This window comes from Capra hircus, chromosome 29, assembly GCF_001704415.2.
Source record: "Capra hircus breed San Clemente chromosome 29, ASM170441v1, whole genome shotgun sequence".
Lineage (NCBI taxonomy): Eukaryota > Metazoa > Chordata > Mammalia > Artiodactyla > Bovidae > Capra > Capra hircus.
Window position 1 is genome coordinate 28,189,998 of NC_030836.1, and position 17,497 is coordinate 28,207,494.

Sequence of the window (17,497 nt, forward strand, 5' to 3'; positions counted from 1 at the left end):
AACAAAGACGAAGAGACACAGAAGGAAGAGGAAAGTGAGGCTGGAGACAGACAGAGGCAGAAAGAGATGGAAAGAGAGCCGGTGACTGCAGTAGGGGGGAGGGGCTGGGGTGGGGTCGGTGCATTGTCCTGGGGGTGTGCAGAGGAGAAGGTGGGCAGGATGCCTTGTGTGTGTCGCCCTGTCCTCATTCCCAGGCTCCCATCTCTTCCTTGCTAAGGTGGGTACAGGCTGGCCCTGGGCCTCCCCAGGAAGGAGAGACCTATGAGGCTGAGAGACTCAGTGCAGGAGGCAGGCCTGGGGTCTTGGCATGGGAATCAGTACCAGAAAGGAGAGAGGAGGAGTGTGTGTGTGTGTGTGTGTGTGTGTGTGTGTGTGTGTGTGTGTGTGTATCTGCACACACATTCGTCATGGTTCGACCTTAATACCCCCCAGCCTGAAATAGCCGCAGTGCGCGCCAGCCTGGCCTGGGGAGGGGTGTCTCCCCTCCGGAACATGATCCGCAGGATCAACATTCCGGCCGGCCGCCAGCTTTGTTGCAAACTGCTGGCTCATGCTTTTGCCTGCGTGCTGATCATCCAGTCTTGTGTTGCAAAGTGGGAGATATTTTTTTACTCACATTGGTCCCCCTCTCTCAGATGCCATACCGTGTCCCCATCTGGCACAATGGGGTCTGGGCATACTCCCCACTTGGCCTTCCATTTCGAAGCGTGAGCTTTCTCTTACTGGGTAGAATGGGAGTGCCGTGTGGAGGAGACTGCTGCTTCCAAGCAGGAGAGGTAAACTGGGGTTTCCAAGGACTTGGGCCACAGCCTGCTCTTCCTCCTCCCCAGGAAGCCATGCTGCCCTGCCTGTGTCTAATGACATCCTAGCTTCTTACTCAGCAGAGCCCAGGCTTCCTGTGTGGGCAGATACTTAGCAAGGAAGCTCTTCCTTGATTCCAGGGGCTTCCTTGGTGGTTCAGACTGTAAAAGAATCTGCCTGCAATGAGGGAGACCTGGGTTCGATCCCTGGCTTGGGAAGATCCCCTGGAGCAGGGCAGGCAACCCACTCCAGTGTTCTTGCCTGGAAAATCCCATGGACAGAAGAGTCTGGCGGGCTACAGTTCATGGAGTCTCAAAGAGTCAGACACAACTGAGCAACTAACACTTTCACTTTCCTTGATTCCACTGAAGAGACCCTCATGCTGGCCTTGCTCAAGCTTGCATTTAACCTAAAACCATCTTTCCCCTTGGAGATTAAACCTCAGCTCTCTTCCAGGGCAGATCGGGCTGAGCCACAGTTCTCACTCAGTTGCCAAGCACTGGGGGGACTCTTACTGTAGGCACTGCACTAGGTCCTGAGAGAAGACTATGAATTTTCCAGGATGAGCATTCAACCTCAGTGGGAGGGAGCTTGTGTCCCACCTGAAGATCTAGATAAGTTCTGTGAGCATACAGTGCTCAGGGGCAAGAGGACCCTGAGGAAGGGCAGGAAAGCAGCTGCTGGAAGGGGTCTGGATTTAGCGAAGCATGTATGTGGCCTGAGGTTGCCCAGTCACTTCTCAGCTTCCTTCTACCTCCTGCTGGGAAAGCCCAGGCCCCACCTGTATACCCTCATGGCCAGGGTCTGTTCCTGTCCAGAGACAGATTGAGCCAACCTCAAGAGGGATCAGATAGGTCTGCAGGAGAATTTTCAAAGCTAGTGTGATTCGAGAAGCTGTAGCTCCACTGGCTTTGGGAGGACTTCCTGAGGGACGGAGCATTTCAGGCAGGCTTGGGTCAGTAGGGGGCTTCCCTGGTGGCTCAGAGGTTAAAGCGTCTGCCTCCAGTGCAGAAGATCCAGGTTCGATCCCTGGGTTGGGAAGATCCCCTGGAGAAGGAAATGGCAACCCACTCCAGTATTCTTGCCTGGAGAATCCCATGGACAGAGGAGCCTGGCGGACTACAGTCCACAGGGTTGCAAAGAGTCAGACACGACTGAGCAACTTCAATTCACTTCACTTCACTTCTGGGTCAGTAGGGGCTTGGGGTAGTTAGGCTTGGGGCTTCCCTGGTGGCTCAGATGGTAAAGAATCTGCCTGCAGTGCAGGAGACCTCAGGTTCAATTCTTGGGTCAGGAAAATCCCCTAGAGAAGGGAATGGCAACCCACTCCAGTAGTCTTGCCTGGAAAATCCATGGACAGAGGAGCCTGGTGGGCTACAGTGCATGGGGTTGCAAAGAGTCGGACACGACTGAGTGACTAAAGCTTTCATTTCACTTTTTCTTTTCACTCAGGAGAGTGGAGGGCGGTTAGTAGACAATCTGGGAGCTCTCAGTATGAGCGTACCCATTGTAAAGAGAAGTCTGGAGAAGGGGAGGAACAGAGAGAACAGTCCATGGAGCAAAGAGGCCAGGGTTTAGGGGGAAACTCATGCCTCAAGCATCTGTTCAGGTATCTACCAAGCCTGCTCAGTTCCAAGGGCATAAAAACCACGGCAACACAATCTCTAACTGCAAATGGAGTATCTTGCAGCCAGATTTCTAGGGGCTGTGCCTTGAGTCTGATCATCATAATTGCCAAAGACTTCCATTCTTCAGTGGAGAATGTGGGCAATGGGTTAAGGCTTGAAGATGCATTGGAGATAACTGAACTAAGTTGCTACCTCTTGAGCCGCTCAAGGGAGAACTGGCAGAGAAAAGGGAGAAAACGTCCACGATTATTGAGCTCCCCGGTCTCAGACACTGTGTGTACTGGGTGTTTGACACAGATTCTCTTACTTACTCATCACAACCAGCCTGCAAAGTGCACATGCTTTTCTCCACTTTATACCCAAGGAAAGGGAAACTCAGGGCAGTTAAAGCTCAAGGCCCCATGCCTAATAAGCGACAGAGTCAGGGATGGATTCCTCCAGAGTCCATTTTCATTTCCTAGGTCCTTTTACTTTTTCAGTGATGTGTAGGAAGGAGAACCAGGGTTCCTGGACCCCGAGTGGGGAGCCATGACCCTGTCTAGCTGTCGATCAGGGATGAGAGAGCGAGTGAGGAAGCAATTGCGGAAAAAAAAGAATTTGGATTTGCTAATTGAAAGTAGGGAGGGGAGAGGCCGCAGAAAGCAGAGTTCTGAGATGCCAGGCTTGGCCCACCAAATGTCACTCTGCAGGTGGGCTGCTCTCTAAAAATACGGGAAGGGCATTATCAGTGCACCCCCACCTGGGGAAGGGGACTTGCCGATTGACCCACAGGGAGTCTGCATTTTCGGGATTAGCAAGAAGCCACGGGGGTGGAGGGCCAGCACCTCAGGCCAGCCCCTGGAAGTTCTGCGTTGTGGCCGAGCGTGGGAGTGGTGGTCTACTCTGCAGGGTCACTACTGAGATGGAAAGGGGACACACGCGACCCAAGTGACAGGACACTGAATTCCACTGCCTTCCTCCTCCATGGGTGTTAAGGCTGTCCCTTCTGGGTCCCTAGCACACCCCCCACGACCCCACCCACCCTCCAGCTCAGGGGCCAGGACCCGCTGAAGGCAGCCCTGCCAGGCTCAGAAACCAGAGCGGCTCCCTCCTTCCGAGGGAGTGTTCCTTAAGAGCGGCAGCTGCTGCGTGTCCCTGCAGGCCAAGTGCCTTTCCCTTGAGATGTCAGCTCTCACCAGGAGAGGAAGAGGAACGGGGTTAGGTGGCTTGTTTACATGTGACTGGCTTCCCGGGTTTTGGAACCCAACTCTTCTCAGCCTGAGACAGGGCAGGACGCTGGCTTTGCCAGAAATGGAGGGACGCTGCCAGGAATGGGGTGCTTGGGGACAACGGTAACCTCCTCACCAGGTCCAGACCTCAGCTCAGGCAGGCCACCGACCTACCAAGCATCTATCAGGCACCCAGTGCTGTGCTGGGTAGTTTGGGGAATTTAAAGACCCCCATTTCCCTAAAAGAAAAAAGAAAAGAAAAACCCTGCAACCAAACAGGGGGAAAAGACACATGTATAAGAAAGATCCCTTGTGCTGTGTGCCCAGTGTGCCAAGCCAACAGGAAGCGTTAAAAAGGAGTTGAGAGGATGGGCCAAGGGCATGCCCGAGTGGGTCAAGACAAGCTTCCCAGCAGAACCCAGGCTCTCAGGATTGGCTCCCCACCCCCAGCCGAGGCAAGTTAGGCACGAACCGGTCCTCCTAGGAGGCTGGGGAGGCTTTGGGCTTGTGGATCAGCAGAGACCCCTAGTGGCCTGGGGGTGGATGGCAGACAGCTGAGGCAGCCCGCTCCGGCTGTCTCCGCCCCCCCATCCCCCCATACCCTCCACCCACTCACAGTACATCTCAGGGAGTGGTGATGTTTTTTTCTAAAATCCCCAACTGGAAGGGCCTTTGCAAGTTCATCCAGTTCACTCCCCTGTTTCGCAGGCCTCCTAATAAGATAAAACAAATTCCAGCTATTGCGAAACAACTTAAAGGAAAACTCTAATCAGTCCTTTCCTTCACTCTTCATTTCTTCCTGCCATCACAGTTTGTTCCAGGAATTTCTTCCTTGAGTGGAAATTAAGTCTTCCCAGGCAACACAAGCCCTCCCCTTAATAACAGTGAAGGAAGACAGTCGGAGGAGCTGGCACACCTCCCCCTGGGCTGACATCAGACCACAGTGTCAGAGTTCACAGTCAATGCCAGCTCATTTCCAACCCCCAACCCCACCCTCAGCTTTTAAAAGTAATCACGGAGCCTTTCACTTTTTCATAGTTCAAAAGGGCTTCCTTTTGAACAAGTCATCTTTTTTTGTTCCAGAAATGAAATGTGGAGTAGAACTCACCCAGTGACCACTGTGGGTCAGAAAGAATGACCGATGGCCCCCGGGACCAAGGGCCTGGCAGCTGGCCCATGGGCGGTGTTGAGGAGCACAAGTTCTCAGCTGTCCTAAAGCCGCTCTCCTGCCTCTCTCCACCCCCCTCCCCACCTCCCCGAGGGGCTTTCAGCCTGTGTCTCTGAGAAACAGCACACAAGGAGCAGGAGAGGGATGAGGCCTGGGGAGGCCAGCTCATTGGTTTCCATCGGACCTCTTGGTCATCTGGTCCCCACCCTAAAGGATGTCCTCCCTGGGAAACTAAGCTTTCAGCTTTTTGGCCCATTTCCTACTAGAAAGTAAGAGACCCAGTGGAACAGCTCCAGCAGAGAAGCCAGGAAGAATGTCCATGATTCCTAGGCTTCTGGCAGTTTCCACAGGCTTGGGGACACCCCTGCCATGATCCTGAACACAGCAAAGAACTCCTGGGCTGGATAACCAGCTTTCAGCCCCTGGTTCCTGGGCAACTCAAGGGATGTGAGACACAGGATATTGGGATGTCACTGAAACTACCGCATGTGCTTCTCACCTCTTCACGGGGCCAAGGAACCTGGCAGGAAACAGCTCTGTTTGGGTCTAGATGGAGTGGCATCCACCTGGTTTGGAGTGTGATGTGCCCCAGGAGGAAGCTGTCAGGAAGATAATAACACTGTGTGCTTAGCCAGCGTCTTCTCCCCAGGGGGCTCCTGCTGCTGCCAAACGAGCTCCTCCTTCAGAAAAGACCAGGAGGTGGTCCCCAGAGACCTAGTCCCTTTGTCTCCATAGAGACAAGGCTCTAGCAGGCTGGAGACTAAGGCAGGACCAGAAATAGCTGCAAAGTCAAGTCACGGGGCTCGTCTGGGACAGAGACTGCAGCTTCGAGTTCTGTGGCTTGGCCTTGGCCCAGGAACACCGTTTAGGCAGGGAGGCTGGCACAGGGCACGTGGCACTGATCACCACGGCTAGGTGTGCAACTCTGGGTGAACCTCTGCTGTTGCTAAGTAAGGAACCCGCAAGGCTCTGCGAATTCTAGGACAGGTTTTAAACCCTGGCTGTGCCATTCCCTAGTGGAGTGACCTTAGCCAGAGGAAGTGGGAAATGATTTACTAGGTGCCTAAATGCGCCAGGCACCATGCTTACCTTGGAGCCTGGCTGACTGACTGCAAAGCTCATCTCCCCACCGCAGCATCCGTGCCACACTTGGGACTGGAAGACCTGGGTTCAAGAGCTATGTGACTCAAGAATGTCACTTCCCTTCTCAGGACCTCGATTCCTCCTCAGGCAAGCAGAATCGACGATATTTGGGAATTCTCTCCTCTGCTGACCCCATAGGTAGTGGTGAGGTTAAAATGAAATAGTGCAGTGAGAGAATGTTCTCTGATACTCAGTGTGTATAATAAAAATGTCATGTTCAATCCCAGCTGATCTTTGGGACCATCTGAGAGGGGTTTTTAAAAATACAGACTGCTAGGACCTCCCTTGTGGTCCAGCGGCTAAGACTCTGTGCTCCCAAGGCAGGGAGCCTCGGTTCAATCCCTGGTCAGGGAACTAGATCCCACATGCCAACAACTAAAAAAAGAAAAGAAAGGAATCACAAGATGGCTGATGGTCTCCCTTAATGGCCCTGAGAATCTGTGTCTTTAAAAACACCCCAGTGCTCAGGCAGGTTTGTGAAACAGCTCATATTCACAAATGTAAGCGGCTGACAGCAAAAGGAGAAGGGGGAGCAGAGGATGAGATGGTTAGATAGCGTCACCTGCTGAATGGACATGACTCTGAGCAGACTCCGGGAGACAGAGGAGCCTGCCAGGCTACACTCCATGGGGTCGCAAAGAGTCGGACACAGCTGAGCAACTGAACAGAGATGAATATCACTTCCCTAGGCCCCAGAGATGCCAATATTTTGCCTCTTCTCTGTCCCAGCTAAGCTGTGGTCAGCAGAGGCCCCTGGCCACAGTCTCCACATGAGGTTCTCTGTTTCATTCCTTTACTGATGTAACTCAGCCGCCTCCCAGCACCTCCTAGCAAAGACCCAAAGTAGGAGGAGAGGGTAGGAAAGTGAAGGGTCTGATGCAAAGAATAAATTGCCTTTAGTTACCCAAACCAGGTAAGCTGGTGCAGAAGCTAACCAAGCCACAAGGCTGAGAACCAGTCAGAGTGTGACTAAGCCAGGGAAGATCCAAGTGATAACTCACTCTCTTGCCTCTGGCTGGTAAAGATATGCTGGTTGAATCCCAAGTCATACATCTTGTATTTATTTTACTGGCTTTGCTTGTATTTTCCTAACCTTGCTGGATTTATTTTGGGGGTGGAAGAAGGTCTGGAACAACTTTTTATGTTGGAAATTCCCAAATATCCTTATTCAGTGATGAGCACCGTGGTATGGATGGTTCCAAACCAGAGGTCATTGAAAAGTCATTTGCCAGGAGTATTATGGTGAGTGTCAATGGAGTGGCTGTCCCCAGCTATTAAATGTACCTTCCAGAGACCCCTTGGTGATCCAGTGACCAAGACTTCATGTTCCCAGCGCAAGGGGTGTGGGTTCAATCCCTGATCAGGGAATTCGATCCCACATGCCTCAGCTGAAGCACCTGCAGGCCACAACTAACACCTGGCACAGTCAAATAAAATAAATAAGTAGTTGTGTTTTTTTTTTTTTTTTTAATTTTCAAGTTTGTCCCAGCTTTTCATAATCTCAGTACTGGTTTGCACCCTGGGAGAAAGGTTGGCTGGGAGGCTGGATCAAGGGGAGCTCAAGTTCAGAGCAGATGCAAGCTGAAGGGGCAGGCTTCGAGGATTCCTGGGTGTGAACACAGTAGGGCGTGAGTGCATGCTGAGTCTCTTCAGTTGTGTCTGACTCTTTGCAGCCCCATGGACTGTAGCCTGCCAGTCTCCTCTGTCCATGGGATTCTCCAGGCAAGAATACTGGGGTGGGTTGCCATGGGGCCAAAGAGCCATGAGGTGCTAATTCCTAATCCTCCATCCTTTCCTTGGGTCCCCATGCCGCCTCTGTATGTCCGGGTTTGGGTTGTTTTTATCTGCTCACCTGCTCATATTCATTGAACCCCTGTGATTCCAGGAGCACCTTTCTGCCCAGTTCTTGGCCCTGGGGTGGGCGTGCAGTGTTTGTGGGTGAAGGAGGGCTGTGGCCTAACCTTGTTGTTGCTACCTACCTGGGGGACCTTGAGCAAGTGGTTTGGGTTTCTTAACCTCAGTTCCTCATTTGTACCCCAGGGAGCTGGAATACTCAGGCTGTAAGGGCCCTTCCAGTTTCTAGATTTCTGCAGGTCAGATGGTGTTACACTTGAGCTGTCCAAATGGAAAGGCTGAGAGTCCTGCTCAAAGAATAAACCTCACTGGCAAGGAGGCCCTCACAGATCCCAGAAAGGAAAAAGCGAGGCAGGAGCTGGCCCCTCCTCCCTTCCCCAAGGTCACAGCCACAGAGGTGAGCCCAGTGGGGAAGCAAGGCCTCCTCCCCCACCCCACCCCATCAGAAGCCAGATGGGAGGTGCAGGCGTGGAGGAGGGGCAACCAGACTCCAGCCCCACGGCTGCTTATTTATAGCCTGATCTCCTCAGCCCTGGGCCGGACAGTCTAGGAGGGTAAAAAAGGCAGTTCTGGAGAAGATGCCAAGGGTGGGTAAGCAGCTGAATCGAGTGAAACTGTCTGTACTGACTGTCTCCACCTGCAAGGCTCAGCCAGCTCCTGGGAGCTAGGGTCTGGGAAGTGACGTGCCACGGCTGTCCCCCGGCCCCTGTTGTATCTTCTTGGTCTGTGGCTCCAGATTCGCAGGCAGTGGCTCCAGGTTTTGCTCCAGGCGCACACTTCTTGCTCCATGCTCTCTATCTTCCTGCATCTGATGGTCTAAGCTAGTCCAGTCCTTAAACCAAAGCTAGGGAGCTGGGGGCTTTCTTTTCCCCCCGATTTTCTTAACCATGGTCATGTTCAGTCATGTCTGACTCTTTGCGACTCCATGGACTGCGTGCAGCACACCAGGCTTCCCTGTCCTTCACTGTCTCCCAGAGTTTGCACACACTTCTATCCACTAAGTTGATGATGCCATCCAACCATCTCATCTTCTGTCACTCCCTTCTTCTTCTGCCTTTAATCTTTCCCAGCATCAGGGTCTTTTCTAATGAGTCGGCTCTTTGCATCAGATGGCCAAAATATTGGAGCTTCAGCTTCAGCATCAGTCCTTCCAATGAATATTCAGGGTTGATTTCCTTTAGGATGGACTGGTTTGATCACCTTGCTGTCCCTTTTCTTAACCATTTTCCTGTCTAAATCCTAAAAGCGTCAGGCCTGTGATTCCAGGCCTTCGGCATGGAAATGACCATCCTAGCCAGCAAGTTACCTGGTATAAGTCTTGTCTTCACAGGAACAACTGTGATTGGGGGGTGCTCAGTGACCCCAGTCGGTCTTCTCAGGCTCCCTTACTTTCCGCCATTCATGCCTGCCTTGCTTTCTCCAAACGAAACCTAGAGACCCCAACCCTCACAGTCAGTTCCTTCCTCACAAACCCACCCTAGCGGAGAAGAGCGCCCGGTGACCAAGAAGGGAGGCCTCACTGCCCCTTCCTGGAGGCCCTCAGCTGAGCCTGCTTCCTGTCCACTTATGTCAGAGTCCAAGCACTCTCTGCCCATCTCTTAGGTGGCAATGATGAGGGTGCCAGAAAAAAAAAAAAAGGCCCCTTAGCTGCTTTGAACTGTCTGCAGGAAAGGGGCCAGCAGGTGACAGCGTGGAGAGTGAACCTCCTCAGGGGCTCCGTGCTGGGGCCTAAGGAGCAGGGGGAGCCGATGAAATGTGCCCCCAGCTGAGCGGACGCTCCTATGGGATGCCCTGGAAGATAGGTGATGAAGAGGACAGCGGGCTATCTTTATTTTTATTTAGCAAATATTTTAGTAGCCACAATACGGCAGATCTGAACTAAGTACAGATAGTACGTTGGAGGCTGCTTTGTGTGGAGCTTTGTGTCATAAATGCTGTGATACGGATGCTGAGCTGCGAGGCCCTTGGTGGCAGGCGGCTCCTGGGGATAGCTGCGGGTGAAGGATGAGTATGTGCTAAGCAGGTAAAGTCCGGTTCCCAGCCCTGGCTTCACATCCAAGTCACCCAGAGCTTTCAACACGCACTTTCCCCGCAGAGCCCTGGCCACACCCCTGACCAATTAAGTTAGAATGTCTGGGAATGGAACCCAGGCATCAGTACTGGAGCTTCCACGGTGTAGCCAAGGTGGGCGCCACTGTGGGGGATAATTTCTGTCTCAAGTTCACGGGGGAATGGAATAGGTCAGCCGATGGCTCTTGTCGGTTGGTTGCTTGTAAAGTTGAGCCTCCCTATTCACACTTTCTAGGAAGAACCGCCTTTTGGATTTGGGTCTGGGAGGAGCAGGAGCAGGAGGCGGGAGGCAGGAAGGCAGGAGGCGGGAGGGAAGAGGAGGAATTTGAGGCTGTGGCAGCTAAGCCCTTAGTGACACTGTCACAAACCACACCTCCCTTGCTGCCAGGACCTCCTGCAGAATTCCCCCAATTCCATGTCTGGAGTCTCCAATAACCCCCAGGGGATTGTGGTCCCAGCCTCAGCGCTCCAGCAGGGCAACATCGCCATGACAACCGTCAACTCACAAGTGGTGTCAGGTCTGTGCAGGGGATTCTGGGGAACACCCCTGGGAGGAGAGTGGGTGGCCCTGAGGGAATTCCAGGGTTGGTGGGGGGCAAGACACTGAACAAAGTGTCCTAGGATGTGGGAGGGGGTGCCCCCTGGCAAGGGAAGGGCTCCCAGCTGAGTTTCCGTAAGCTTACAGATCATTAGCAAGACCTGGCGATGCTGGTGGTTTGGAACGAATTTGGGTCGGAGTCTCATGAGTCCCACCAAAGACCCTTCCACCCACAAACACACAGAGACTCTGTTCTCTGCACCCCATCCCCTCCCACCCCTTCCCCACAGGGGCTGAAGGCCTCCAGAGTAGAGAGTGTTTATACGTGAGTGCCAAGTGGATTGGGAGCCCTGCTTGCCCTCACTCCTACCCATCCCTATGGCAGGGGACCCCAAAACTGGTTGTCTCCTCAGGTGGAGCCTTATACCAGCCGGTTACCATGGTAACCTCCCAGGGTCAGGTGGTCACCCAGGCAATCCCCCAGGGAGCCATCCAGATCCAGAACACACAGGTGAGTGTGTGTGTGCAGTGCAGGTGTATGCACACGTGCATGGCGTGGGGGAGGGCTCCGTGCCCAGTCGCCTGCTAGGCGCTTTCGGCCGCTAGCTCCCTCGCCTCTCATCATTCCCCAGAGAGATATCATCACCCCCACCTGACGGGCAAGAGGTGGGCTCCTGAGATCTCAGTGCCTCTCGGGGTCACGTGGAGGGACCCTACACTTCCTCCTCCTGCTCTGCACTCTGAGCCAGTCTGTAGCTCAGTGGCGTAGAGGGCACACACAGAGGCCGGGCTGGGATGGGAAGATCCATCCCAGCTGGAGAGCTGACATTGGCTCCACCATCTTGGATAGGTCAGCTGATCCCTCTGAACTTCCGAGTTCCTCTCCACAGAAGAGGGACTCACATCAGCTGCCCACGGCCCCACCAGCCTACAGAGCTGATGTGAGGTCTGACCATGGTAACGGATAGGAAAGCCCTCCGAAAAAGCTCATGTACCCCAGAAATGCTAACGACCATTGGAAGGTTTACGGCAAACCTCTCTCTCCCATACCTTCTGCATGAGCCTGTTTCCTCTGTCTGCTCTCTCATCCCCTACCGCTCCTCCCCTCCTCCTCCTTCTCTTTCTCTCTCCTTCTTCCCTTCTCCCATTCTCTGAGGGGTTTGGTGCCAGATGACAGGAAAGGTGACCTCCCCCGGACCCTCAGAATGAGTTGGGATAGGGGATTGGCAGCGAGAGCCTGCCGTCTCTATGGCAACAGGTCCCTAGCTGCTGGCCCGCCAGGCTGCTGATGCTGATTTTTTCTCCACGTGCCCTGAAGGTTAACCTTGACCTCACCTCCCTCCTGGACAATGAGGATAAGAAGTCCAAGAACAAACGAGGAGTCTTGCCCAAGCATGCCACCAATATAATGCGTTCTTGGCTCTTCCAGCATCTCATGGTGAGTGTGTGTGTGATGGGGTGTGGAGTTTCAGTGTGGGGTATGAATAAGCCCTGGGACACCAGCCCATGATTCCCACATCTGCAGAGGGCATGACCTCAGAGAGAGGCTCCCTTGTAGGGATACCATCTTCCAGAGGCCAGGGTAGAGGGAGGCTTAAATGGGACCTAAAGCTGGAGATTCCTCCAGTGCTTGTGGCTACTGCCTCAAAAGAATATGACGTCCATGAGGGAATGGGGATGCACACGTTCTGAAGAGCGTAAAGTTGTGGGCAAGAGGACAGTGTTGTTTCATGAACAGAGGGATTCTGTGGGGGCGGGGCCGTGGTTACTGCTCCTGCAGGAGCCACGCTCACCCCTGTCCTCTCCCGTGGAAGAAAATGCTGATTCTCCATGAGAACCCTTCTGTTTCCTGAGTCCTTGGTGCTGAGCGGGGAGCAGAGGGTGTGCATCCCTTTCCTTCTGGTTGGAGCAGCCAGAGGAAGCGTGGACTGGCGAGCCATGGTTAAGTCCACCCCCTCCCTGAGGTGGGCAGCCCAGGCTGAAACCCTAGCATCAGGTAGCCAGCTCAGCTCAGAGATGCAGAGCAGTTGTTTTCTTGGCTCTCTTCCATGAGATGATGATGCAGCCTGAGGTTTAATCGTAGCATTTATGGGGGACTTCTCTGATGACCCAGTGGTTAAGACACCACGCTTCCAAGGCAGGTGGCTTGGGTTCAGTCTTTGATTGGGGAACTAATCCCACAGGCCGTGGTACAGCCAAAAATTTTTTTTCACTAAAAAAAAAAAAAAAAAGAGTAACGTTTATAGGGGCTTCCCTGGTAGCCCAGTGGTTAAGACTCTGAGCTTCCACTGTGGGGGGCGTGGGTTTATAAAAAACCTGCCATGTGCACCGAGCAGGATGGTGGTTGTGTTTGCGTGCACGGTAAGTTGCAACAGACAGGCCTTTGGTTGAGTATCAGGAGTGACTTCAAAACTGTGACCTTCTTGCCTCATTCAAGGGTTGGAGCAATAAAGCCAGTGACTCTGTCTGGGCTGAGTGTGTGTGTGTGTGTGTGTGTGTGTGTGTGTGTGTGTGTGTGTGTGTATGTCTGGGATGGGGAGGCAGAATCTTCAAGCACAGGCAGGCTCCCAGTGGTCTGCAAGCTCTTGGCCTGGCATGGCAGTAATAGACAGACAGACAGGAGATAAATACCAGGCTTAGGGCTGTAGGCATATTGGCTGGCAAAGTGTGGAGAAGAACCAGGAATTAGGGAGGCTCTTTGTTCAGAGAGGAGAGAAAGTCAGTGGATCTTGGGAACTAATTACTTAATCATCAGCCCTTTATTTGAAATGGGAGAGCCTCCAAAAGCCATGGGGCCCAGGCCCAGGATTTGGGGATCTTTGGCCACCTGATGAGAAGAGTTGTCTTATTGGAAAAGACCCTGGTGCTGGGAAAGATTGAGGGCAGGAGGAGAAAGGGATGACAGAGGATGAGATGGTTGGATGGCCACATCGACTCAATGGACATGAGTCTGGGTAAACTCCAGGAGTTGGTGATGGACAGGGAGGCCTAGTGTGCTGCAGTTCATGGGGTCGCAAAGGGTCGGACATGACTGAGCGACTGAACAGAACTGAACTGAGGATCTCCGCCCAGGAAGCAGGGGGCCTGCCCACCCAGCAGATGGCCAGCATTGGCTCTGGGGTGCTGGATGCGGCTGGAGCTCTGCGTCCACCACCAGATCCACACCCTCCCCCAGACTCTGGGGACATGGGGCCGCCCCAGCACTTTGCTGAGGAAGCCTATTTTGAAAGCAGCACCTTGGGCACAGACAATAACCAAATTTGGAAAGAAGGAGCTGGAAGGCTGAAGGTTACGGTGAGGAGAGGAGGTTGGAGAGATGCCCAGAACCTAGTGAAGAAGCCAGGGAGCCAGGGCCAGGCCCAGCCTCTTCCTCTAACTCAGGATCTGGAGCTCGTGGTGGGGGTGCCCAGGTCACCTGCCTGCTCTCTCTTCCACACGGGAAGAGAGCAGAGGGCTGTGGCGGCCCTAAGACCCTGGTGTCTGTGCTGAGCTCCAGCCCTCTGCCCCACCCCGGGAAGAGGGCTTCAGTAGGGGAGGTTTTGTGTCTGTGCTGACCTGTCACACCCAGGTTTGCGGCACCCAGGCAACCTCCCCGGCCATAGCAGGGGCTCCCTGTGTCCCGCTGTGAGAATGTGTAACTGCAGGGCAGTGAGAATGGTGGGAACGCGTGGGCTTTTGAGACAACCAAGCATGACTTCGTATCTAGGATTTCCCTCAATCCTCTGTGGTCTGGCCACACTCATCTCTTGTGGAGATCATGCCGAAGGAATGAAATGAGTGAGGAGGCCCTGGCGTCCTGGGTCTTAAAAAGTGTTAGCTGACTTCTCTCCCCTGTCCCCACCCTCCAGTGTATCTTTGAAGACTGAACACATCTACAACCTCGCTTTTCAGGGGAGAAAACGCAAGTGTAGTAGGGAGAGGAGGCTGCAAGACAAGTCCCCACCCCACTGCCCAGGAGCCCAGCATCCAGGCCAGCACGCCTACTGCCTCCCATCACCTCAGCTGCCTCCCACCCCCAGATGGAAGCTCCCCCACCCCCCGAGTTAAGCCTTCAGCCTGAGGCAGAAGGTCACAGTATCCATCCCTCCTGGCTGTGCCTGCCCTCTGACCTTGGACTCAGGTCAATGTCCCGCCTCTCATCCCTGCCTCTCACCCCTTGCTGCCCAGCTCCTTCCATAGCTCAGGGTCCTTGCCTTCCACTCCACTGCCACCTCCAGCCAGAGAGACGAGAGAGAGCAGAGCAGCTGAGCAAAGCAGAGGGGAAGGAAGGACCCAGGTTAGAGCTGCAGAAGGACCTGGAACGATCGGGGGGCCTGCTGAGCTGCGGGAGTGAGGTTGTCGCCCACCCCAGGCCCTCTGCAGCTCAGAGTGCACTCAGAGTGGATACTGTTGATAAAACACTTGACATTAGCAAGTCTTCCCCCCAGAGGCCATGGAGAGAGGACAAGGGAGTGACCCTTTGGCCTTTAAAGTCAGAGATCAGAACTTCTGGATGAGGGGGAGGAAGAGGGTTGGGAGAAGTCTGGGCTCTAGTAACTCAGCATGACAAGCTTGTCCTCTTCAGGCCCAAGGCTGGCTCTGCAGATACAGGCAGACACACAGTCCCCGCTAAACACCAGCTCAGGAAAGGCACTGTGAAAGCTCTTGGTCACAGGGCACAGTGAAAAGAAGACAGGCTCTGAAGCCAGGCAGACAGAGGTGTGAATTGAGGGCCTTCCACTGGCTGTGCACTCATTCGATTTCTTTGAAAAAGGAGATAGTAACTCATTTCCCACAGTTATGAAGATTAAATGAAATAACATATATAAAGAGCCATGCCTGACACACAATCGCACTTAAGAAATGTGAATTCTCTTTGAACTTTCTAGAAGAGTAGGCCATGGGCAGGGTTTTTAGGCTAAGACTCAACATTTGTGAAAGTTATTTAGAGGTGGCTGACTGATCTGTTTTCATCCGTGATAGCTACTGATTCTCACTTGATCCTAAGAATGCATTGGCTAACTCTGTTACTGTCTGTACATGTGTGTGTCCAGTCTATATATTTTATGTCTGACTCAGTTGTAAATTCCTCAACAGGGATCATATATGATACCTCTTCTATGGGCCCCAAAGCACTGATCGATCCCCAAGTATGTGTCTTACAGGATATTATAGGTATTGCTCCCAAGAAAGAGTAGCGTGATGAAATAGGTTTAGGAAAATCTGGATTATATGAAGTTTAGCTTATTTCTTTACCCTTAGTGTACTAGAGGGCTTCATGAATTTGCAAGAGGGTGCGTGGCTTGAAGCTTTCCCCAGACATTTGGTCACTCTGAGTCATACTCTTGTTTTCATCGTTGCTTTGAGGAACAACTCTATACAGTTGTTGGCGAATACTGCTCTGTGGCAATGTTGTGTTAGACACATAGTAGCTGCTCAGTTTTAGGAAGGAAGGGTAGAAAAGGTATGAATAAGGGCATATCTCAATATCAGTAGATGTTCTCCTATCCAGTGCAAGGCAACTAATTTGTTGATTGGTTATTTGGAAAAGTTTGTTGAAGAAAGGAACAACCATTAAAAAGATACATTTTAATTTTATTTTATTGAATTATAGTTGATTTACAATGTTGTTGATTTCTGCTGTACAACAAAGTGATTCAGTTATACACATACATGTTTTTTCCTATTCTTTTCCACTGTGGTTTACAGGGTATTGAATATAGTTCCCTGTGCCGTACAGTGGGGCCTTGTTGTTTATCCATTCTACGTATAAGAGTTTGCCTTTGCTGATTCCAAACGCCTAACCCATCCCTCCTGCACCCTCACTTCTGCTTGGCAACCACAGATCTGTCCTCTCTGTGAGTCTGTTTCTGTTTTGTAGATAAGTTCATTTGTGCCATATTTTAGATTCCATGCATAAAGGATATCACATGGTATCTGTCTCTCTCTGGCTTACTTTACTCAGTATGATCATCTCTAGGTCCAACGATGCTGCTACAAATGGCATTGTTTCACTTTTATGGCTAAGTAGTATTCCACTCGGATAAGGCAATGGCACCCCACTCCAGTAGTCTTGCCTGGAAAATCCCATGGATGGAGGAGCCTGGTGGGCTGCAGTCCATGGGGTCACTAAGAGTCGGATACGACTGAGCGACTTCACTTTCACTTTTCACTTTCATGCATTGGAGAAAGAAATGGCAACCCACTCCAGTGTTCTTGCCTGGAGAATCCCAGGGACAGTGGAGCCTGGCGGGCTGCCGTCTATGGGGTCGCACAAAGTTGGACATGACTGAAGTGACTTAGCAGCTTAGCAGCAGTATTCCACTCGGATAAGGCAATGGCACCCTACTCCAATACTCTTGCCTGGAAAATCCCATGGATGGAGGAGCCTGGTGGGCTGCAGTCCATGGGGTTGCTAAGAGTCAGATACGACTGAGCGACATCACTTTCACTTTTCACTTTCATGCATTGGAGAAGGAAATGGCAACCCACTCCAGCGTTCTTGCCTGGAGAATCCCAGGGACGGTGGAGCCTGGTGGGCTGCCATCTATGGGGTCGCACAGAGTCGGACACGACTGAAGTGACTTAGTAGTAGTAGTAGTAATATTCCACTGTGGGCTTCCCAGTGGCTCAGTGGTAAAGAATTCACCTGTCAGTGTAGGAGATGCAAGAGATGTGGGTTCACTCCCTGGGTTGGGAAGACCCCCCTGGAGTAGGAAATGGCAACCTGCCCTAGTATTCTTGCCTGGGAAACCCTGGGGACACAGGAGCCTGGTGAGGTACAGTCCATGGAGTCGCCAAGAGTCAGACATGACTGAGCACACGTGCAGGCAAGGCAAAGAAAGACACATTATATTTGGATTTAAAAGATGCATATTTGTTTGCTAATGTTTTGATATAGAAACAAGGTCATTTTCTCATTGAAGTTTGTCATTTTTACTTGCACACATTTCTCCTATAATATAGCATCTATAAATTTCATTTTTATTTACAATGGAATAAGAACTTTAGCTTTGGGGAAGTAATCTGGCTGTAGGATCTTTTTAGATTTTTACTGTGTATCCCAGTCTCTTTCGCTTGTCTCACCTGATCTCACTTTTAAGCAAAT

The 17,497-nt window shown here is 52.2% G+C and overlaps 1 protein-coding gene and 1 non-coding gene across 2 annotated transcripts in view; both read left to right on the top strand.

The window, feature by feature from the left end:
- Positions 1–17,497, top strand: part of PKNOX2 (PBX/knotted 1 homeobox 2) — a 103,929-nt gene that overhangs the window by 69,897 nt on the left and 16,535 nt on the right. Inside the window, exons 6-8 of the mRNA XM_018043220.1 lie at positions 10,261–10,390; positions 10,824–10,921; positions 11,729–11,848. Coding sequence (XP_017898709.1) covers positions 10,261–10,390; positions 10,824–10,921; positions 11,729–11,848 — 348 coding nt within the window. The remainder of the gene's footprint in view (positions 1–10,260; positions 10,391–10,823; positions 10,922–11,728; positions 11,849–17,497) is intronic.
- TRNAW-CCA lies at positions 1,771–1,842 on the top strand. Its single transcript has one exon. It is a non-coding gene; the product is annotated as a tRNA-Trp (tRNA).